Consider the following 23,575-nt stretch of genomic DNA (forward strand, 5'->3'; position numbering starts at 1 on the left):
GAGGTCTCCCTGGGGCCTGCTAGCCGAGGTCTGCCCCACCCACTAGAGCACTGATTTAATCCAGCTCAGCCAGGGCAGGCAGCCCACCCTAGAGACTGGCCCTACCCAACAACAAGCCCTCAGGCAACATGTGGGCCTGCATAGATTGGTGACTGGATTCTCTGCAGCCTGGCAACTGAGCCCACTTCAGTGGGGCAGGGCATGCACAAGGAGTCAGTGGAGAGTGTGGGGCGATGGTGGAGTGTGTGGGACTCCCGCTGTGGAGAGACTGGGTCCACTTCAGGAGGTCGGGACCCGCACACGGGGCAGGACTGTGTTGACTGTGTGTGTGGACCTGTGGGTGGCAGGGCTTGTCAGCTGCAGAAGACTTGTGCTTCTCAAAGACCCACATAGGGGGTTTGCCCCACCTTCCAAAGCCTGAAACAATTGGGTGCTCCTGTGCCTGAGCCCAGCCGCACCCAGCTGCAATCCTCAGAGAGCTGACAAGAGACCTAATAGGCTAGAGGCTTACAGCAATTGTAAGGCCCTGAGCCTAACAACCTGCCACTCTGGGGGCCTACTCACTTAAAAGAAATACTGCTACACAAATGTGGTATTACAACTTGCAGCCAACTCTGTTGGGACTCCCCACACCTGACAAAGAGACTGAAGGGCCCACAACAACAACAAACAGCTGAGCATTACAACAGCTGGCCAGGAGCATAACTCGGCCTCCCTGGGTGCATACAGGGAGAGCAAACAGGCCACAACAGAAGGACACAGGTAGCCCACATAGGGGTCACCCCTGAAACATTGAGAACTGAGGGAAGCACACTGGAAGCCTCCTAAGGCATCACTTACATAAGGTCACCTATCCAAGAGCAGGAGACGTAGCTGACCTACCTAATACGTAGACACAAGCACAGGGAAAGAGGCAAAATGAGGAGGCAAAAGAATACATTCCAAGTAAGGGAACAGGACAAAACCCCAGAAAAGAAACTAAGTGAAACAGAAATGAGCAACCTACCTGACAGAGTGTTCAAACTAAGAGTGTTAAGGATGCTCACTGATCTGGGGAGAAGAATAGATGAACTCAGTGAGAATGTCAACAAAGAAATGGAAGATATAAAAAAGAACCAATCAGAAATGAAGAATACAATACCAGAAATGAAAAATTCATTAGAGGGACTCAAAAGCAGAGTAGAGGATACAGAAGAATGGATCTGTGAGCTGGACGAAAGACTAGAAGAAATTACCCAAGCTGAACAGGCAAAAGAGAAAAGAATTAAAAAGAGTGAGGACGGTCTAAGGGACCTCTGGGACAACATCAAGCGCACTAACATCCATGTTATAGGTGTCCCTGAAGGAGAAGAGCGAGACAAAGGGGCAGAGAATATATTTCAAGAAATAATAGATGAAAACTTCGCTAACCTAAGGAAGGAAACAGACATCCAGGTACAGGAAGCACAGAGAGCCCCAAACAAGATAAACCCAAAGAGGCCCACACCAAGACACATCATAATCAAAATGTCCAGAATTAAAGATAAAGAGAGAATCCTAAAAGCTGCAAGAGAATGTCAAGTTACATACAAAGGAAACCCCATAAGGCTATCAGCTGACTTCTCAGAAGAAACCTTACAGGCTAGAACAGAATGGCACGATATATTTAAAGTGCTAAAAGGAAAAAACTTACAGCCAAGAATACTCTACCCAGCAAGGTTATCATTCAAAATGGAAGGAGAGATCAAAAATTTCCCAGACAAGCAAAAATTAAAGGAGTTTGTCACCAAGAAACCAGTGCTACAAGAAATGTTAAAGGGACTGATTTAAGGGGAAAAGCAAAGACCACAAATAGGAAAAATTATCTATTTCCATGATAAGAACGTAATGGATACAAATGCACAAAAAAGAGGTTCGATATGATATCAAAAACATAAAAGGAGGGAGGAGGGGAGTTAAAGCGTACAGCTTTCATACAGAGGTCAAACTAAAGTGACCATCCATTCTGTATAGAAGAAGAAAGGAACAGAGAAGGACTACTAAAACACTGAGAAAAAAAAAAAGTTAAAAAATGGCAGTAAGTACATACTTATCAATAGCTACTTTAAACGTCAATGGACTAAATGTTCCAATTAAAAGGCATAGGGTGGCTGACTGGATAAAAAAACAAGACCCATATATATGCTGCATACAAGAGACACACTTCAGACCTAAAGACACTCACAAACTGAAAGTGAAGGGATGGAAAAAGATACTCCACGCAAATGGCAATGAAAAGAAAGCTGGGGTAGCAGTACTCATATCAGACAAAATAGACTTTAAAACAAAAACTGTAAAAAGAGACCAAGAAGGGCATTACATAATGATCAAGGGAACAATCCAACAAGAGGATATAACACTTGTAAATATCTATGCACCCAATGTAGGTGCACCTAAATATATAAAGCAATTATTAACAGACATAAAAACAGAAATAGACAGTAACACAATAATAGTAGGGGACTTTAACACTCCACTTACACCAACGGATAGATCATCCAAACAGAAGATCAATAAGGAAACATTGGCCTTAAACGACACACACTAGAACAGATGGACCTAGTAGATATATGCAGAGCATTCCATCCAAAAACCGAAGAATACACGTTCTTTTCAAAGGCACATGGAACATTCTCCAGGATTGATCACATATTAGGCCACAAAACAAGTCTCCATAAATTTAAGAAGATTGAAATAATACCAAGCATCTTTTCTAACCACAACGGTATGAAACTAGAAATCAGCTATAGGAAGAAAATCAGAAAAGCCACAAGTATGTGGAGATTAAACAAAATGCTACTGAACAACGACTGGGTTAACAGAGAAATCAAAGAAGAAATCAAAAAATACCTGGAGACAAATGAAAATTAAAATACGACATGCCAGAATTTATGGGATACAGCAAAAGCGGTTCTAAGAGGGAAGTTTAGAGCAATACAGGGCTATCTCAACAAACAAGAAAACTCTCAAATAAACAATCTAACAATGCACCCAAAGGAACTGGAAAAAGAAGAACAAACAAAGCCCAAAATCAGTAGAAGAAGGGAAATAATAAAAAACAAAGCAGAAATAAATGAAATAGAGACCAAAAAAACAATAGAAAAAATTAATAAAACCAAGAGCTGGTTCTTTGAAAAGATCAACAAAATTGACAAACCTTTAGCTAGACGCACCAAGAAAAAAAGAGAGGAGGCACAAATACGTAAAATCAGAAATGAAAGAGGAGAGGTTACAACAGACACCTCAGAAATACAAAAGATTATAAGAGAATACTATGAAAAGCTATATGCCAACCAATTCGACAATCTGGAAGAAATGGAGAAATTCTTAGAATCATACAACCTTCCAAAACTGGATCAAGAAGAAGTAGAGAATTTGAATAGACCAATCACCAGTAAGGAGATCGAAACAGTAATCAAAAACCTCCCCAAAAATAAAAGTCCAGGACCAGACGGCTTCCCTGGTGAATTCTACCAAACATTCAAAGAAGACTTAATACCTATCCTTCTCAAACTCTTCCAAAAAATTGAGGAGGGGGAAGCTCCTAACTCATTCTACGAAGCTGACATTACCCTGATACCAAAACCAGACAAGGACAACACAAAAAAAGAAAATTACAGGCCAATATCACTGATGAACATCGATGCAAAAATCCTCAACAAAATACTAGCAAATTGCATACAACAATACGTTAAAAAGATTATACACCATGATCAAGTGGGATTTATTCCAGGTATACAGGGATGGTTTAACATTCGCAAATCAATCAATGTGATACACTACATTAAAAAAATGAAGAATAAAAATCACATGGTCATCTCAATAGATGCAGAGAAAGCATTTGACAAGATACAGCATCCATTTATGATAAAAACTCTGAATAAAATGGGTATAGAAGGAAAGTACCTCAACATAATAAAGACCATATATGACAAACCCACAGCTAATATCATCCTCAATGGTGAAAAACTGAAAGCTATCCCTCTAAGAACAGGAACCAGATAAGGATGCCCACTGTCACCACTCCTATTTAACATAGTACTGGAAGTCCTAGCCAGAGCAATCAGGCAAGAGAAAGAAAGAAAAGGGATCCAAATTGGAAAGGAAGAAGTGAAACTGTCACTATATGCAGATGACATGATTTTATATATAGAAAACCCTAAAGAATCCACCAGAAAACTTTTAGAAGTAATAAACGAATATGGTAAAGTTGCAGGATACAAAATCAACATACAAAAATCAGTTGCATTTCTGTACACTAACAACGAAGTAGCAGAAAGAGAAATTAAGAATACCATCCCATTTACAATTGCAACAAAAAGAATAAAATACCTAGGAATAAACTTAACCAAAGGGGTGAAAGATCTGTACACCGAAAACTATAAAACATTTCTGAAAGAAATTGAAGAAGACACAAAGAAATGGAAAGATATTCCATGCTCTTGGATTGGAAGAATTAACATAGTTAAGATGTCCATACTTCCTAAAGCCATCTATAGATTCAATGCAATCCCTATCAAAGTTCCAACAACATTTTTCACAGAAATACAACAAAGAATCCTAAAATTTATATGGAACAACAAAATACCCCGAATAGCTAAAGGAATCCTGAGAAAAAAGAACAAAGCTGGAGGTATCACACTCCCTGATTTCAAAATATACTACAAAGCTATAGTGACCAAAACAGCATGGTACTGGCACAAAAACCGACACACAGATCAATGGAATAGAATCAAAAGCCTAGAAATAAACCCACACATCTATAGACAGCTAATCTTTGACAAAGGAGCCAAGAACATACAATGGGGAAAAGAAAGTCTCTTCAACAAATGGTGTTGGGAAAACTGGATAGCCACATGCAAAAAAATGAAAGTAGACCCTTATCTTACACCATACACAAAAATTAACTCCAAATGGATTAAAGACTTGAATGTAAGACCTGAAACTGTGAAACTTCTAGAAGAAAACATAGGCAGTACGCTCTTCGACATCGGTCTTAGCAACATATTTTCAAGCACCATGTCTGACCGGGCAAGAGAAGCAATAGAAAAAATAAACAAATGGGACTACATCAAACTAAAATCTTCTGCACAGCAAAGGAAACCATCAACAAAACGAAAAGACAACCTAACAATTGGGAGAATATATTTGCAAACCATACATCTGATAAGGGGTTAATCTCCAAAATATATAGAGAACTCATGCATCTCAACAACAAAAAAACTACCAATCCAATTAAAAAAATGGGCAAAAGACCTGAACAGACATTTCTCCAAAGAAGATATACAGATGGCCAACAGACACATGAAAAGATGTTCAAAATCATTAACTATCAGGGAAATGCAAATCAAAACTACAATGAGATATCACCTCATGCCCGTCAGAATGGCTATAATTAACAAGACAGGAAACAACATGTGTTGGAGAGGATGTGGAGAGAAGGGAACTCGCATACACTGCTGGTGGGAGTGCAAACTGGTGCTGCCACTATGGAAAACAGTATGGAGATTCCTCAAAAAGTCAAGGATAGAACTACCATATGATCCAGGTATTCCACTGCTGGGTATTTATCCAAAGAACTTGAAAACACCAATTTGTAAAGGTACATGCACCCCTGTGTTCTTTGCAGCGTTATTCACAATAGCCAAGAATTGGAAGCAACCTAAATGCCCATCAAGGGACGAATGGATAAAGAAGCTGTGGTATATATACACAATGGAATACTACTCAGCCATAAGAAACGATGAAATCCAGCCATTTGTGACAACATGGATGGACATTGAGGGTATAATGCAAAGTGAAATAAGTCAGAGGGAGAAGGTCAAATACCATATGATTTCCTTCATTAAGTAGTAGATAATAACAACAATAAACAAACACATAGGGACAGAGATTGGATTGGTGGTTACCAGAGGGGAAGGGGGGAGGGAGGAGGGTGAAAGGGATAATTTGGTATATGTGTGTGGTGATGGGTTGTAATTAGTATTTTGGTGGTGAACATGATGTAATCTATGCAGAAATAGAAGTATAATGATGTACACCTGAAATTTATACAATGTTATAAACCAATGTTAATGCAATAAACAGAAAATTAAAAGACAAAAAATAAATAAATAAATAAAAATAAGAAAAACGACAAACAAAAAAAAAACCTTAATATAAAATTTGGAAATATAAAGTTAAGGAAATCTCTCAGAAATTAGATCAAAAGGACAAAGAAATGGAAAATACAGAATAGCAAGAAATAAAAAGGATTTGTCTAGGAAAACCAAAGAAAGAGAAAACAAAGAAGAGGAAATTGTAAGTGAAGTAATTCAAGAAAACTTCCCAGAACTGAAGGACATGATTTCCAGATTCAAAGGACCCACCAGTTTCCAGTACAAAGACACACACTAGGAACCATCATCATATTTCAGATCACAGAGATGAAGAGAAGATTCTTCAAGCTTTAAAGAAAAAAAACGTATACGCCACACATGAAAGATCAGAAATCAGAATGGCTTCAGACTTCTCAAGATATTTTTAAAATTTTGAACATAGATTATATTATTTTGTTTTACAAAAGAATGAATCCAGGATTTATCTCTATCTATCTATCTATCTATCTACCTACCTACCTACCTACCTACCTATCTATGTGCTGGATCAAAAAATATAGTTAGATTGCTTTTTTAAACAAACTTCTATTTCCCCACCCCCACTACCACCCCTAACTTCTGGCAACTACCAATCTGTTCTCTGTATCTACAGGCATGTTTGTTTTTTTTAGATGCCACATATAAGAGAGATAATATGGTATTTGTCTTTCTCTGACTTATTTCACTTAGCATAATACCCTCGAGGTCCATGCATGTTGTCACAAATGGCAAGATTTAATCCTTTTTTATGGCTGAATAGTATTCCACTGTATATTTTATACATATATACACACACACATATATTTATACACATATATATTTATATATATATATATACACAAAAGATACATACCACAGGTTCTTTATCTATTCATCCATGAATGGACACTTAGGTTGTTTCCATTATCTTGGCTATTGTAAATAATGCTGCAGTGAATACAGGGGTGCATATATCTTTTTGAGTTAGTGTTTTCTTTTTCTTTGGATGAATTCCCAGAAGTGTGATTGCTGGATCATATGGTAGTTCTATTTTTAATTTTTTGAGGAACCTCCATACTGTTTTCCATAGTGGATGCACCAGTTTACATTCACACCAGCAGTGCACAAGGGTTCCCTTTCGTCCACATCCTTGTTAACAGTTACTATTTCTTGTCTTTTTGATAATAATCATTCTAACAGGTGTGAGGTGATATCTCATTGTGGTTTTTATAAGTTTTTAATATCTATATGTATTCACATTTTCACCCTAAAAGCAGATGTGAGATTTCTGGAGCAGAAATCAAAGTTATTATGTACAGCAATAATGGCACCAGTTCCCCATACCCAGTACCCTACATGTGACATGATGAGAGCCAAAAGTCACCCTGCACATGGGAGATCTGCCTCAAATTATGAATCTAGGAGTTTATATAGGCCCCCAAACTGCCCCTTCCCATCCTGAGAGAAGCAGAGAAACTTTTGCTCCTTAGTCATTAACAATCCTGTGGAATGTAAATGACTGGCTCCAGGCTCTGCAGGTTCACCCCTCTTTGAAATGTAAACACACTGGGAGCTCAGGCTCTAAGTCTCTCTGGAGGTCTCTGGTTATTCAATTACCCTTTAGCTTCCAAGGCTAGTTTTTCAACCCACGTGCCATTAAAAGTTTGCTCAGAAAGCTCCAACTGTGCAGAACCATGAATTTATTCACCTCCTGACAGATTATTTTCCTATCTAAAATTCAACCCCTAGCCCAATCAATAAATGTGAAGGTAAAATGGACCTCAAAAGGTTTACCTCCCGTTCACTCCTTAGACTGAGAATGTGCTCCTTCACCAAAGCAAGAGAGTAAATCAAGAAAAGAAGACAGCATGGGATCCACGAATACTTTTTAGAGTAAGATCTGCATTTCTTTTAGATGCATCTCCAAAGTCTGGGAATGTCCTTAAAATAGGAGCAGGAAAGCCCAGGTTTAGTTGCATTACATCAAGTGTGGTTTGAATTATTTTGCTAGGAGTTGTGACAGTTTGGGTGGAATCATCCACATTCCCTTCATTTTGAACGTGGCACAAACTTGAGAGTTGGTCACCAGCTTCCAAACACCCCTCTCCTACCACCTCTCATAGTACTGAGGAACCTGGATCTTGTGATCGCCTTTGCTGCCCATTTGGAGTTAGAAGGCAGGCAAATGTCAAGTAATTACATTAAAAATGCCTAAAGGGCATTAATCCAACGAATTAAATAATTACAAAACAATAGACTTGAATCCTGAAATAACCTTAAAGACCATCTAATACAAGCCCCTCCCTTAAAACAAGGAGATGATTCAGGAAGATGGAATCAGATCAAAGTTCATATAGCAAATTTAAGGCTGAGAAGAGATTGAAATCCAAGAGTCTCATCTTTTCTTTGATAGATGGAAAATAAAAATAAAATATAGCATTTGTAATCTGTAAGAACTTCCCATAGATTATCTCACTTAATTCTCACATTATTATTATCATTTTTTACAGATGAGAAAATTGAAACCTAGAAAGGTTCAATAACTTGCCTAAGGCCACCCAGTGAGTGATGGAACCAGAACTGACACCCAGTCAGTCTAAACACAGAGCTCACACTCCAACTTACTATACTGGATTGTGTCACTCATGCAAACATTTTCAAAATTCTTCAGTAGCAACTCCCCTCCACAAAACTAGTTTTAGAGATTTTAAAGTCAGAAGTGCAGGGTGCAGCTAAAAATTCAGTTGCTATAGAACAAGAGTAGAATGGATATTGGAAGGTAGCTAGTAGAGTCATACATAATAAAAACTAAAATAACAAAGTCTGGGAACTCAGGAGTTTTAAATCAAATCCTAATTTTTATATTAGAAAGTTTTAGGAAGAGCCAAAAACTTAATATAAACTAAATAGACCCTATACATAATTTTTCTATTTCAGGCTGCTTTTAATTCAGAGATTAATGTATCAAAGAACCTAGGGTTGACCCTGTTTTTTCCTTTTTTTTTTTTTTAGTGAGGAAGATTGGCTCTAACATCTGTGCCCATTTTTCTTTATTTTGTATGTGGGACACTGCCACAGCATGGCTTGATGAGCGGTGTCTTGGTCCACACACAGGGTTTGAACCTGCAAACCCTGGGCCACCAGAGCAGAGCGTGTGAACTTAACCACTATGCCACTGGGGCAGCCCCCTATTTTTTCATTTTTGTCTGTAAAATGACAATATTTAGCTCAAAATATTGTGAACTAATTAATGTAAACTGTGGAGTTCTGTAGCTGTCAGATATTAATTAGCATACAGTCTAATTCCACCCTGTCACCACAGTTAAATTGCTTTTTGTGCATTATTAACCTATCACTTTTTAAAAAATAAGAAAATTCTTATGATCTCATAATTCACAGAAGTGAGTTTGGGAAAATGATGATTAATTATATAGCACCTAAAATTAATTCACCCCTACCATTTCTCATTCTCCTTTTCTCAACTCCACATTTTATTGCAGACTATTAAATATAATCTTGTTTACACCAATCGGTCAATTGATCCAGTAGCCTTCCAATCTGGTTAATATTTCCCATTTTGTGTTGGCTGGAAGATTGCAGAAAACAAGATTAGCTAAAGCATATCAAGCTTTAGGAGAAAGAGCACTCATACACATACTCTTCATTTCATTAAATGTAAACAGCATAAGAAGGAAGTGTAATTCAGTTTCCCAACTGTTAACCTTCTAACCATCACTGTCATCCTGTTTGAGGTCAGTAATATTTTAAATCAAATATATCTGAGCTTAAAATCCATTTTAAAGCTAAATTTCTTACCTATTACTTAAGCAAAAAAGGAGTTTATCTTTTGAAATAATAAGCAAGAGTAGTATAAACTTGGCAGGGAATCGCCATCTGCATTTTGGCTGAAGAAATTAAGAAAGATTATGCAACCAGCCCAAGGTGGTGACAGCTTGAAAGAAGTAGAATCTGAATTCAAGTTTTCTAGCACCTTTCAAAGAGAGAAGTGGGCTGGAGGTGGGGGGTGGAACTCCTAACATAGATAACCATTTTTACAAACATAGTTAATTTTGGCACCACACTGGATGTCCTTTGGTCTGGTGGAGTTTCCCTCGCTCACTGCAAATAGGAACACATAAAGGAAGCCAACAGTAGCTCTGTTATTTTGCAATAATCCATAACATTCTATCTGCAGTTTTCGTATTATCTGGGGGCAGCCTCCTGACCTGACGCAAGGTAAAACAATGTTGGTTTAGTGTTTGGCCCCTTGCATGGGAATGTCTTGGAGAAATAAAAATATTAGGACTAATTTATGACACAAACATAGGTGCAGCTGTGTGTGCATAAATGCCTCTCTCCCTCCTCCTAACAGTGGACTGGCATTGGTAAGGAGGTGTGCCTGGCCACAGGGGCTCCTTTCCCTGTTTGAGGGCCATGACACGGGGACTAGGGCACAGGCTCTGGAGGCAGAGTGACCTGTTCTTCTGTCCCAGCTCCGATAACAACTTCACATTGGCAGGAATTTGAACTTCTTTAAATCTTGGTGTCTTCCATCATTAATGTGTACCTCAGAGTTGTCACAATGCACAAAAAGGGACTGTGTATATAGTGCATATAGTGCCTGATACCTGGTAAATATTCATCATATGCTAGGTTTTATTATTTTATTTATTGTGTGTGTGTGTGTGTGTGTGTGTGTGTGAGGAAGATCAGCCCTGAGCTAACATCCATGCTAATCCTCCTCTTTTTGCTGAGGAAGACCAGCTCTGAGCTAACATCCACTGCCAATCCTCCTCCTTTTTTTTTTCCCCCAAAGGCCCAGTAGATCATTATATGTCATAGTTGCACATCCTTCTAGTTGCTGTACGTGGGACGCGGCCTCAGCATGGCCGGAGAAGCGGTGCATCGCTGCGCGCCCAGGATCCGAACCCGGGGCCACCAGTAGCAGAGCACGCGCACTTAACCACTAAGCCACGGGGCCAGCCCTAAGTTTTATTATTAAATTCCTGACCCTCTTAACTATCCAGTGACAGAGGCTCAAAGAGAGAAGGGAACACAAACAAAAAACCCAGCAATGATCTGTAAGACTCACTTACAGGAATCATCTATAGAAGACTTCTGCCCTCAGACTGAAAACAAAAAGACTACATTCCAAGTAAGTTTAATAGCATAGAACGCTTTCACAAAACTCTGTCAAAATAAGACTGCCTCATGGAGATCTAAAATGAAAAGAAAAAATACCTTTTCTTTCAAGGTTTCCATTAGCTTACTTGCTAGTCTAGCCCATGCTGGCCCTCATGTGTAACTACGGGAACACCTCCTGACTCCCAGTGTCCTTTCGGAGCTGCTGGTGAGCATACCCAGCATTGCTCACGGAGCCCCCTCCCTTAGAACCTTTCCAGTTATTAATATCCTTGTTCAAAGCTGCTGGAAGCCCAGGGTACCGTTCTGTCACTCTCCTAATTTTCTTTGCATCAGTACCCTTTCTGGATGCCAGGAACCATTATTTTTAAGAAATAAACCATAGTCTCATATTATATTCCTCTTTCCAAAATTGGAAAGAGAAAATCTTTCTGAGAGAAAATGAGAATCACTCTATGGAAATGGTAATATTTAACAAATATATTTTCTCAGTATACATTTAAAAAAGTCATTTGAGAATGTTTCTTTTGGTACCACTAAATTTCATGATTACGTATTAAAAATCCTTAATTACTTTCTAAAGTATGATCCATGAACTGGATTAAAATATATACCACAGATTTTTTTTAAAAAAGCATTTTGCACATGTATGATCCTTATTTGTAAAACTTGGAAAAGTAATCATTTAACTCCATCCTGCATGGTAAGCTCCATGAGAGCTGGAATGGTGTTAGTCTTGTTGCATCCCCAGCATCTAGTCCAATGCCTGGCACATACAAGGTATTCAATAAGCATTGTTGATTGATAAACTTTAATCTTACTCTATAGAAAGTACTCTTATGTAAGATTAGTGGAAATATCCTCCAAAGAGCACAGCGATTCAGTAATCATAGAACTAGTTTTACTAGTTCTGGATATCCGGAACTAAAAGGAAAAATCATAATTGTTGGGTAATAGTGTAAGATTCTTTGGGGAGAAAACTACAGATCATCCTGGATTTCATACAAACCAGAAAAGGAAAGGTTGGGTATAGTCTGATATATACCCAATTTTAGAAAAGCAACTATAAACATATCCAAAAGAATGAAACTCAAAAGCCAGCTCTCAAAATTGCAATTTTGAATCTGCCATCAGATATTCCCAAAGAGCAGGGAGCCATTCAGAGGCCAGTGTTCACACTTGACTATGACTACACTCCAACAACCTACTTAAAAGATGGGAGATTACAAACCAAAGACAACTCTAAGATGAATATATGAGTTTGCAAGAAGAAAGCCGCGAATGGGTTGAAGATTCTGCAAGTGCTAAAATAAACACAGCTTCTGTAGATATTTGCAGTTATGAAGACTAAATGAGGTCTAGGTCTACAGCTTGGGGCCAATGGTTGTAGAACTGACAGATGTCAAAGTCAAAAGAGAACTTCAAATTTGCTTCTGCTTCTCTATTGAGAATGCTCTCTATGAAGAAGGGAACATTTATGGTGCATCTAAAAAGCAGTAGATGCTGGGCTAAATATTTTGTACTGGTTATCATATTTAATCTTCACAGCAGATTATGAGGTAGAAATCCCCAACAATCTTTTAGAAATGATGAAACTAAGGGTCAGGGCAGTTAAGAACTCACCTAAATTTATACATTAATTGATAAGCAGAACCAAGATCCAATTCAAGTTTGACTCCAAAAGTCCTTCCACTAGACCACACTTCTTCCTTGTTATACTGAAAAGATTTACATGAATATTGGTAATTGGGAATATCTCTGGAAGTGATCATGAAATCACACAACTGCTGAAATCTGTCACAATCCAGATAAATTGCATCCAGGGCCCTTGAGAAGAGATCAGTATGGTGACCTTTAAGGAATCATGGATAACAGGTGATGCTCAAATGCCATCCTCATTTTTAAAAAGAAGGCTTAATACAAAACCAGGAAAGAAAGCACACTCTGCTAACCAGGGGCCAAATGTCTTCTGCCTTTGTATCTCCAGGATTCAGCACAGGGCCTCACACACAATGCTCAAGACATGCTGAATAAACAACATGGTATCTTTACATATCTGGAGCTTTGTCAAGTAGATGCAGGAGTAAACAGTTCCAAGGGAGACAAAGTTCCCAGTTACAAGTGGATATGCAAAAATGGAGACAGAATTCAAGGAACAAAGAGCAGTTAGAGCTCTCAAGATGGGCGTGTGTGATCATAGGGAGTTAGGGAGTTCCCCATCACTGAAAGTGCTTATTGATTTCAGTTAACTATTAACTAGAAAGAAGCATGAGAATAAATTTAAGCCCTCATCTCTCACTGTGATGGTTTTCAATGGATACCCTGCCTCCAGCCTGATGTCTTACTTGTCTCCCACACATTCAGTGGGGCTGTGGGGAGGGCAATGGAGAAAGGGAGGTAGATGTTAAAGGTAAATAGCAGAGAGGAAAGTGCAAGTTCTCCGTTCTCTTTCTTGGAAGCCTCAGCTCCTTAACTCACAGGACTCAGAACTCAAGACCAGAACCCTTATTACACTAGTTCTATGACACTTACACAGAACGCTTTTACAGCTGCTCTGGGAACTAATCACCACTAACAGCATTACTCAGGAAAATCAATTTCAGGTTCCCAATGACTGAGTTACAGATAACCTTACACAACATAATCCATTAAATTGAAAACTACATAACCGTGCATCATTCTCATTCATCTCAATCTCTTTTTTCCAACAAAATAGGAAGAATTTGTTATTATCAGGCTCACTTGATGGCGACCCTCTATTTAATCTAACAATTCTAAATTTGTGATTAAGTTAATGTGCAGGCAAATTACCTAAATTTTCGAGTTCCTAAAATTCCCCTCCTCAATAATTGCCAATACAATGCAAGTTGGCATAAAAAGTAAAGTTTGTAAACATTCTCTTTGTAAAATTGAAAAAAGTAGGTGATTTTTATATAAGGGAAAAGTGGTAATGTTGACATTAGAATTTCCTTCCCTTTCACAATGCAGATTCAGTGTAAGCACATTTCAGAATTAACTCCCTGTGATGGGAGGTACCTTGAACTGTCTAACATGATGGCTTCACCATCCAAGAGACCACTAAAGCCAGCTGCATGGAGAGTCAGTCTTAATGACCAGAAAACAGGAGAGCTGCCATGTCATGACTTTGTTGCCACTAAGAAAACATGCACCCTAACAACATACAATCCCAGTACTGATGGTAGAAATTAGAACACAAATATATTTCTCATGCAAAATAGGACAAATGGTAAATATTTACATAATACAAATAAAGTGCTAAAAATTAACCTTTCTTTTTTTGGGGTACCACTGTGATTATGTGGTTTCAATGAGGGTTAATACTACCACCTATTTAACTTGCAACTCTGTAAAACTAGGATGAAGATAGTATAGAAAATGCATGTTGGTAGAAACCCAGATGTGTGAAAGGTTGCTATGAAAAAATGGAAACAGGAATGATAGAAGTATACTTTCTTTTATGTACAAAAACGAAGGCCCAAAAAATGGTTTGTTGAGTGGCTATCAACAAGATGTTAAATTATTTTTCCTTTGGTTAAAACAGCCCAGCAATCAATCAGTTCCCCTTATACTAACAGTATATAAACACAGTGACAGGACTACTCTTAGGGAAGAATAAACAACTTTTAAGAAAAGAAATTAAATTAATTTTAAACTAAATTAAACATTTTACCAATAAATAAGGCTCTTAAAAAGGTAGCATCTTCATCCTACAATCTTGGGCGTAACATATACATCAAGTTAAAAAATAAAATTTCTCCCACAATAGTAATTACAGGTGTTAATGCAACAAGCTATGAAATGAAATTACTTTAATGTATCTTAAAAAAAAAATCCTAGCAACCAAAAATAAATTTTAAAAATTGACATTTTTCTAAAACTGTACACTCTAAAATAACCAATACTTTATTACAGAATATAATTCAAATTATTGTTGGTATTTCAATATATTCCTAAAGAAATGATAAAAAATTTTCGTATACCAAAATTGGAAGTGTTTTATAATTCTGTTTACAGCTATGAAAAGGCAATCAACTTCTACTTAAAACTGTAACCACTGATGAAATATATTTCAGAAACATAAACATTTGGTCTGACAATCTTTAATATTGGTTAAAAACAGACTGATGTTGGTTGCTGATGGAAGTTATTTTAATCCAATGTGCAAAAAAAGTGCAGCTGTCTACTTTTACTTGAAATACATAAGACCAACACTTCTATACTATTTACACACTTAAAAGATTTTAAATGTACTAATTTAGGTAAGGATATTGCATCTCCTTTATGGATAAATCGTGTGCTGCACAGGGCCCAAAAGCATGACGACATCATGTTAAGTTACACATATGTATCCAAAGTGGCAAAATTAGGCAAATGTCCTAATTTTGATCCTAAATAAAAATTCAATTTCAAAATCAATTAATTATTATTTTGATCTAGAAAATCTTGGAATCGTTGCAAATGTGAAAACCTTGCCTCTGAGAGCCAGGTTCTTATGCATCCTTTTCTAATCTGCTCACCACTGGTCCACTCCACAAACCCCATCTGTTGCAGAGTAGCAATGCCCCAAACAACAGGAACGCAAGAACTCAGCCCTCAGACCACCAACATCCCTGTGGGTTTGCTCAGCCTTCAGGACTTGTGACTACATCTTTTGGGGAAGGTACAGGCAATCAAAAATGGATAAAGAAACACTTCAGCAAAGCAACCATTACTTGTCCACAAAAACCGTGAAAAAGAGTGATATAAAATTAACAAACCAATTGTAAATCTAAGACCATTCTGCATCTCCAGAACTTGTTTTCATATCTGCGCAGTGTTGTTGGCCAACCACCCACCAATATTTTCTGCATCTACATGAAGTACTTTTATTAAGTTATTAAAAATGCCATTTTGACCATAAGTCACTTGTAATTGTGATGATTAGGAAATCAATTTACTCAATTCTCACTCTATGCGGTGCACTCACCAGTGCAGCAAGTGTAGAGAGGAATTAAAAATGGACTGAAAGTCTCTCACTTCTGTACTGGACACAGGAGTTCTCAAATTAAAATCATAAAAAAGAGGAGGGGGGCTTCCTGGCAACAATAATACCAGACACCAGACAGGACAGTGAAACGGTTTGGCCAGAAACAAGGAATGTTATTTCCTTGAAAAGTTTTAAAAATACCTAACCAAGCACTGCCTTAAGTCCAGTGAGTATAATGCTTGTAAGTTTCCACAAAAATACAGTGACTGGCGTTCCTGTATTACGAACAACGCAATCTCAGTCTCCACGGCTCAGGCAAAGTGTTCCTGTCCCGTCACCTCTAGCTACAGGCTATTGTTTCCAACTGCTGCTCAGCCTCAGCAGCCATGGCCGCCGCCTGCAACTGTTCTGTCTCGCTCTGGATGGCACTGGGGGTCACCTGCTTCCTTTCACTGTGCATATTGTTCTCGTGCCTTTTCAGATCAGATGCCTTGGCAAATGCCTTGGTACAGGAGCCACACACAAAAGGCTTTTCCCCTCTGTGTCTTCGTTCGTGATCTTTGAGGTGGGACTTGTGTTTGAAGGCTTTGTCACACATGTGGCAGGCGAACGGTCTTTCGTTACTGTGGACCCTCTCGTGCTTCTTTAAGTCTGGGGCGCGAATAAATGATTTCCCACACACCTCGCAACTGTAGGGCTTGTACCCCGTGTGGATTTTCAGGTGTTCTTTCAGGTGGGCCTGTGTGGTAAAACCTTTTGTACACATTTCGCAGACAAATGGCCGGTCCGCCGTGTGGAGTTTTTCATGTTTCCTCAATCTGCCTTCGTCAGAAAATGTCTTTCCACATGCCTGACAGGCGATCTGCTCCCGATGGTGGCCGTAAAGCAAGTACTCGAACTTCATGTCACTGGCAGCCGTTGTCCAGCCTGGCGTCTGTTCGTCTTTCACTTCACTCATTCCATCATTAAATGTTAAGGCTTGAGGGGTCTGGGACCCCAAATCTTTCGATTCTGGAGTCTCCATGGATTCTACTTCCTGGCCGTAGCAATTTACTTTTCGAACTTCCTCGCTGCCCAGCTCTTTCAAGATCGCTTCCTGAACCCTGAGCGTAGTCGTAGGTGACTTGCCGTCCTCCTGACTTGGGGGGGTGCCTTCTACCGTGTCATCAGAAGGACTGTCATCCTGATCTCCAATCTCCTCCACATCATCATCCTGAGTGTCAGCAGCATCTCCGATGGGGCGATTTATTTTGAGGCAATACTTACTTTTTGATTGGCCATTATTTTCATCAGGACTAGATACATCACGCTTCTGAGAACAGAGTTTATCCAAAAATCGGATACCAAGAATCTGACCCGATGACATCATTAAGTTAACATCTTCCTTTTTCACGGAAATCTTTGCTGTGTACATGTAGTTCAGGACCTCTTCAAATATATCAGAACGGAGAAAATCTATTTCTATTACTGAAGAGCTATCCACCTCAAGCTTCTTGAAGAGCTTTTTAAAGTAGGTGCTACAGGCGGCAAGAACACACCTGTGTGCTCTGAATTTCACATCTTCAACCACAATAGCAATATCACAAAATTCTCCTTCTAGGCGTTGTTCATTTAGTGTTTTCAGAAACAGAGTTTTATGATCATCGTCATTATATTTAATGGTTTCAGACATACTGATGAAAAACTCCTACAAAAAATTTTTAAAAAGAAAGTTTGGTAATTACGAACAATACTTTTCCATACAGAAAACACAGGTAGATTTTCATTTTCTGATCAATTTTTGATACCTAACAACTTTTTTGAAAGTCAATGTTAGGAAGGGTTCGGAATATGAGTAGAAAAGATTGATCCTAACTTAGCCATTTCCACATTGTTACTTCTATGTATCTCCACTTTACTAAGTATTTGCCTCGTTATAACAGCAGCAACTTTTACTGAGCACATAATGCGTGCCAGGCCCTGTTCCATGCGCTTTACGTGTCTTCACAAATGTAACGATCAAATAACCTTACGAGACAGGTATTACAGGTATTTTATAGACAAGGTTAGGAACCTGCCCAATATTATTTGGTATTTAGTGGGGAGCTGGGACTCCAATCCAGGCAATCTAGCTCCAAAACTTGTACTTCCTGACAATATGATTAGAAGTAATAAGGACAAACAGCTCAGCTTCAAGGTTTCAGAAATAGGTTTGAGGCACAAATCCACTAGTTCTGTCTGTTGCATCTACTCTAATTTGACGTGGAGGAAGAGTGAGTAAAAGGAATAACAGTGCTCAGGGTTCTACTTCCTTCACAGAAGAAACAAATCACTGTTGCAGAACTAGCAAGAGATATCACTGCCAAAATATTCCAACCAGTGTTGTCTTCCAGTTTTTCCACACCAGTACTGGGCCACTTCTGAATGAGGGTTAAGGTTTAACAGGACCCTCAGAAAATCAGATGACATTTGGGAAGACAGTGATGAGCGGCTTCATTCCCTCTGGATGCCAGTCTATCTGCCATCCAGATAGAAGTGTCATCAAGATGGCATGCACTTGACAAATGCTGCAAGTATTTTATAAGCAAAAGAAATTTAGAACTGACATGAGGGACATCAGTCACCATGCAAAAGAATTCATATTTTTAAAATAATGTGTTCTACATGTTTTCTTTTCAAAAACATTATGTTCTTTTCTTTTCTTTTTTTTTTTTGGTGAGGAAGATTAGCCAGGAGTTAACATCCATTGACAAGCTGAGGAAGATTGGTCCTGGGCTAACATCCATGCCCATCTTCCTCTACTTTATATGGGACCCTGCCACAGCATGGCTTGACAAGCAGTACATTGGTCCTCGCCTGGGATCTGAACCTGCAAACCCCCGGCCACCGAAGCAGAGCGCGCAAACTTAACCGCTATGGCACTGGGCCGGCCCCAAACACTGTCTTCTTTTCATTCAACATAATATAAATATGAGGAAAATACACATTTCCCCCAAAGAAACTGAAGTGCTAATGTGTAATTGAGATATATATATTTTAAAGCAAAGACCAAACCATGTTTTCAAGATTTAATATCCAAAGTTATAGTTACCATGAACAACTCAGGCTATTATCTTAATGCTTTAAACACCAAATTCTTCAGATCAGAATAACTCTGATCAGGGACACGCCAGTCCTACAAGAGAAAAGGACATACAAGAGTAAGGTAGGATCTTCCTCTATCCCAATTCTGAACAAAAATGTTTTCAATAATTGATTTAAAAAAATAGACTTTCCTGTCTTGTCCTGCCATTTACACATATACCCATTTTCAGGTTGGGAACAGACTGGGGGAGGGGGTGGCTGGCAGCATCAGGTCCAGCTCTGAGCAGATGGGAGCGAGAACATAATGGCTGCAGCACTCAGTGTGGAGGGGCTGTGTACTGGGAATGGGAAGGATGGGTTGGAGAACCACTAAGGAAGTTTTACTCACAAAGTCCATGTCCGTGTTTGTAGAGATGTTGACAGCTACACAGACACAGAAAAAGCCAGTAAGTGCCTACCCCACCATTTCCTGCTGGGTGTATAGCCCTCCACATTTTTCTCTAGGCTCGTATAAACACACAGACTTTATACTTCTCATAAATATAGAGAAAGTTATAGAAGTACACACACCCAACAGCTAACACTGGACGAGAGGGAACAGAAGCTGCTTTCTCCTTTCCACACTTCTGTGTGATGTAGCACATCACGTAAGCTACACTGATCTTTAAGCCTGCATTTGAGAAATCCAGGTGTTTTCACCTCTATGCCTACAGGGAGGCTCAAAGAATTCTAGTTTTTTGTCAGTTTTAACTCTTACCAGAGGGACTCCATCCTGCAGACTAATATCCTGAAAAACAAAGTTTCCTCTCCTGAACAGTGACCACACAAGCAAACTTGAGTGTGACAGGACCAAAGGACTGAGCTGCAATAGTCTTACACAAAAACTGTGGTGCAGGACTCGAACCTAGAGACCAGAGTCCTGAAAACCATCCAAATTTCCCTCTCCAGAAAAGCGAACAGACCAATAAGCTGCCTAGCAAGGGTTTTCTTATTTGCAAAGTGAGGTTTGGGCAAAATTATTTCTAAAGCTGCTTCCTACTCTGTTCCCTACATGCACCCGGGCCTGCAGTCATTCCCTAGAGAAAGCAGCCAGGCAAAACCATCCTACCGGGTCACTGTCTACTGTTGTCAGTAACTTTCCCTAGGGCTTGTAGGATAAAAGTGCATATGGACTAACGGAGAGGACTGGACGTCCAGTACCCATGGCAACATATCAGTGTGCTGAATTTTCTTTTTGGCCAGTGTGTTATTCGGCCCCCTCTCTCTCAAGATATCTGAGAAGCATTTTTTTTTTCTAGTGAGGTGTTCCAATTGGTAAGTTCAGATGAGTCAAACTGGAAGATACCCGTTGCCAGTATCTGTGTAAGTGGAGGGAAAGACGTAGCCCCAAGTACACCTCCACAACAAAGCTGCCCCTTTATTACGGTTCTCCAAACGCTGGCGCGCCGAGCGGCCGGTACAAAGGCGGGAGCGGGGGCTCCTGCAAAACCAAACTTACATAAGCAGCGGCAGCCGCCTCCCCTACCCCGGAGCAGCCGCGACAATGGCGACGACAACACTTCCCTGTCGAAAGCTCGCAACTTCGGGATGGGGAGGAAGCGCAAGACCCGAGGAGCCCTCAGAGCCTCTCCAGGCCTCGCGCTCGTTTCTTTCGGCCCGGGAGGTGGGGGAGTGGATAAGGCCGTTTGCATTCTTCCCCAAACAAAAGCCCCCGGCTCGGCGCCCGGAGGTGAAAGGGCCGCTTTCCCTTTCATAATCAGGCTCCCGGCGCGGGCTAGCGCCCGCGGCTCCGAGAGCGACAGGGAGGACCCACGGCGGCGGCGAGCGGGAGCGGGCGTGCGGCCGGGCTCCGCAGCCCCGCGCCGCGCCCCGCGAGCCCGGAGCTCGCGCCCCGCGCACTCCCCGGCCGGCTCGCGCCGGGCCCTCCCCGCCCTCCCGCGGCCGGGGGCGGGGACGGCGCGCGGCCGGCTTCCCGAGCTCCGCGGGCGCACCCGGGAGAGCGAGCGCGGGGGTCCCGGCCCCCTCCTCCGCAGGCAGCTGGGGGCGGCGCGGTGGAGCCCGCGGCTCGGAGGGGCGGCGCCCGGCGGGCCGCGCTCGGCGCGGGGGCCCGGGCCGTCCCCACCCCCACCGCGGTGCACTGCGGCGGTGCGAGCGGGGGCGGCCATGAACTCCGCCGCCGAAACTCGGGGAGCGAGCGCGCGCGCGGGGCCGCCGCCGCCGCCTGGCCGCTGCCCGAGCCCGCTCGCCGGCCTGCGCGGCCCCCGGAGCGCCCTGGCCCAGCCCCGGCCCACGCCCGGCCCCGCTCGCACCGCGCTGTGCAGCTGGCGGCTGCTCGCACATCCTGGAGCTGGCTGGTGCCCCAGAGCTCGGCGAGAACGCGCTTCTTCCGGGCAGCCTCGCCGCGCCAGCCGCCGGCCGCCCCCGCGCCCCCGCGCCCGCCTCGCGGACGGCCGGGGCCCCTTCCGCACCCCCAGCCCGCGCTTACCTGCAGCCTGGCACAGCCACAGACACTCGCCGTGGGCTCCCCACGCTCACTGCACGCAGGCCGGGGACGGGATGGACGCGGGGCGCGGGGGCACGGTGGGTGGCAATGTGTTTTGAATTTTTTTTTTTTTTTGGAGTTTGGGGAGGGGGCGGGGTAGGGGGGAATCGTGCACGTCCCTGATGATAGCAGCCCTCCTCCTGCACGAGCACAGAATGTCTAGCCGGCCGTGAACACCCCCACCGGCACCCCCCCTTCCCGTGCATGCGCGGTGCGGGCTGGGGGGAAGGCGCGCCGCCGGCTTGCGCAGGCACGGAACCCGACCGGGCCTCTAAATGGGTGAGCAAAGAAAGGGTTAATCCGGGACCTTGCTACGCTTTCGTTGGAGTCTACGGGGCCGCCCCTGGAGGGCCCTGGCCTGCGCACGCGCGCGCACGCGCGCGGCTTGGGGCGCGCGAAGCCCGCGCGCGGGAGAAGGGGGGCGGGACAGGGGCGGGGCTTCGGTAGCCGAGGAGCATATGCACGAGCGCCGCTGGCGGGCACCCGCCCCGCCTGCAGCTCCTGCCTTCCGCTCGGACTCTTGAGCTCCCGCCCGCGCCTAGCGCCGACACAGCGCCGGGGACGCGGGAGCCCGGCGCTCCCGTGCGTGTGCATGTGCTTGGGGGCAGTGCCGCCTCGGGCGCGCGCAGGCCGGGCGCTGCGGCTGCGGGGCTCACCCGGGGCTCCAGGACGGGCACCGTCACCCTCCGTACACACAGCCGCCACCGAATCGCGCACTCGCGGGCGTTGGGTGACTGGTGTCGCTGCCGTATATCGGGGGAGTGGTAGGCGCTCAATAAACGTTTGCAGAACAAATGAAAAAAGTGACATCTTTCATTTGGAGTGTAAGGGACGACCCCGCAGTTACACATGAGAAAGGGATCACCCCTAAAGCTCCGGATCCGGGCAAGCTCGCGCCCACGCTCCCGCATTTACCCCGACACTTTCAGGGAAAAGTCACGGGGGCTGGAATCCGGAGCCCACGTCTGGCAGTTGTGAGCCTGGGCTGGGTTTCATTTGCAGCTCCCTGCGAGAGCTCTGATAACTCAGCCCTGTTCTCATCTCCCTGCTGAGCAGAAGTAATGGCTCCGTTGCTGTTGAAACCATGTCGCGTTCCCTCTGACGCGGTGGCTGGGTCTGTGCCCGGCGTCGGACCTGGAAGTCCCTCCCGCTCCCGCGTTTTCTGCTCACCTAAATACAGGAAGCGGGACAGCAATACCGCATCTCTTTAGAGTCGCTTATGCTGCTCTATTACACACGCTTTAACAGCGTTTCGCACAACACACCCGTAATTTACATCTAAAAATTAGAGCATGACCTTCTTCTTGGGCTTGTGTGAGGATCCCATGAGATAATGCTTGCAACAGGTACATAGTAAACATTTAAGAAATGCTATTATGATTGTATTAAATTCTAAAGAAATTATATATGGCCTCAATTGATTTTGTAATATTTGGTTTCAACGTTTCACAAGGTGATTTTTGATGTTCATGAAAGCACAGAGGTTAGTAGGTCTATTGAATGAAGCAGGATAGAATAGACCAGTTCTAGAGTCAGACATATCCAGTTCAATTATTGGGTACAGTGTTTAACTTCTCTAAACCTCACGGTCTTTTTCTCTGAAATGGAGATAAGGAAAGCACCTAATAGGGTAGTTGAGATGATTAAATGAAACAATGCTCCATTAAGTACTTAGCTAGAATGTTAGCTCCATGGTGTTAAATGACC

General features: G+C 42.1%; 1 protein-coding gene across 3 annotated transcripts; it reads right to left on the minus strand.

Moving 5' to 3' along the window:
• Nucleotides 1–14,735: 14,735 nt before the first annotated feature.
• Nucleotides 14,736–22,108, minus strand: ZBTB14 (zinc finger and BTB domain containing 14). Of its 3 annotated transcripts, none has more exons than XM_004421004.2 (3): nt 21,812–22,108; nt 19,334–19,417; nt 14,736–17,950 (listed from the first exon to the last, which is right to left on the minus strand). In XM_004421004.2, the coding sequence occupies exons 2-3, from the start codon at nt 19,334–19,336 to the stop codon at nt 16,604–16,606; spliced, it is 1,350 nt and encodes a 449-aa protein (XP_004421061.1). In that variant the 5' UTR covers nt 19,337–19,417; nt 21,812–22,108; the 3' UTR covers nt 14,736–16,603. The 3 variants fall into 3 exon arrangements, with proteins under 3 accessions (XP_004421061.1, XP_087295198.1, XP_014635756.1); XM_087439072.1 differs by lacking the exon at nt 21,812–22,108 and adding an exon at nt 21,636–21,675; XM_014780270.2 differs by lacking the exon at nt 21,812–22,108 and adding an exon at nt 20,825–21,115.
• Between the last annotated feature and the right edge of the window lie 1,467 nt (nt 22,109–23,575).

Source organism: Ceratotherium simum, chromosome 14 (assembly GCF_057802395.1).
Source record: "Ceratotherium simum simum isolate JZ-2026a chromosome 14, ASM5780239v1, whole genome shotgun sequence".
Lineage (NCBI taxonomy): Eukaryota > Metazoa > Chordata > Mammalia > Perissodactyla > Rhinocerotidae > Ceratotherium > Ceratotherium simum.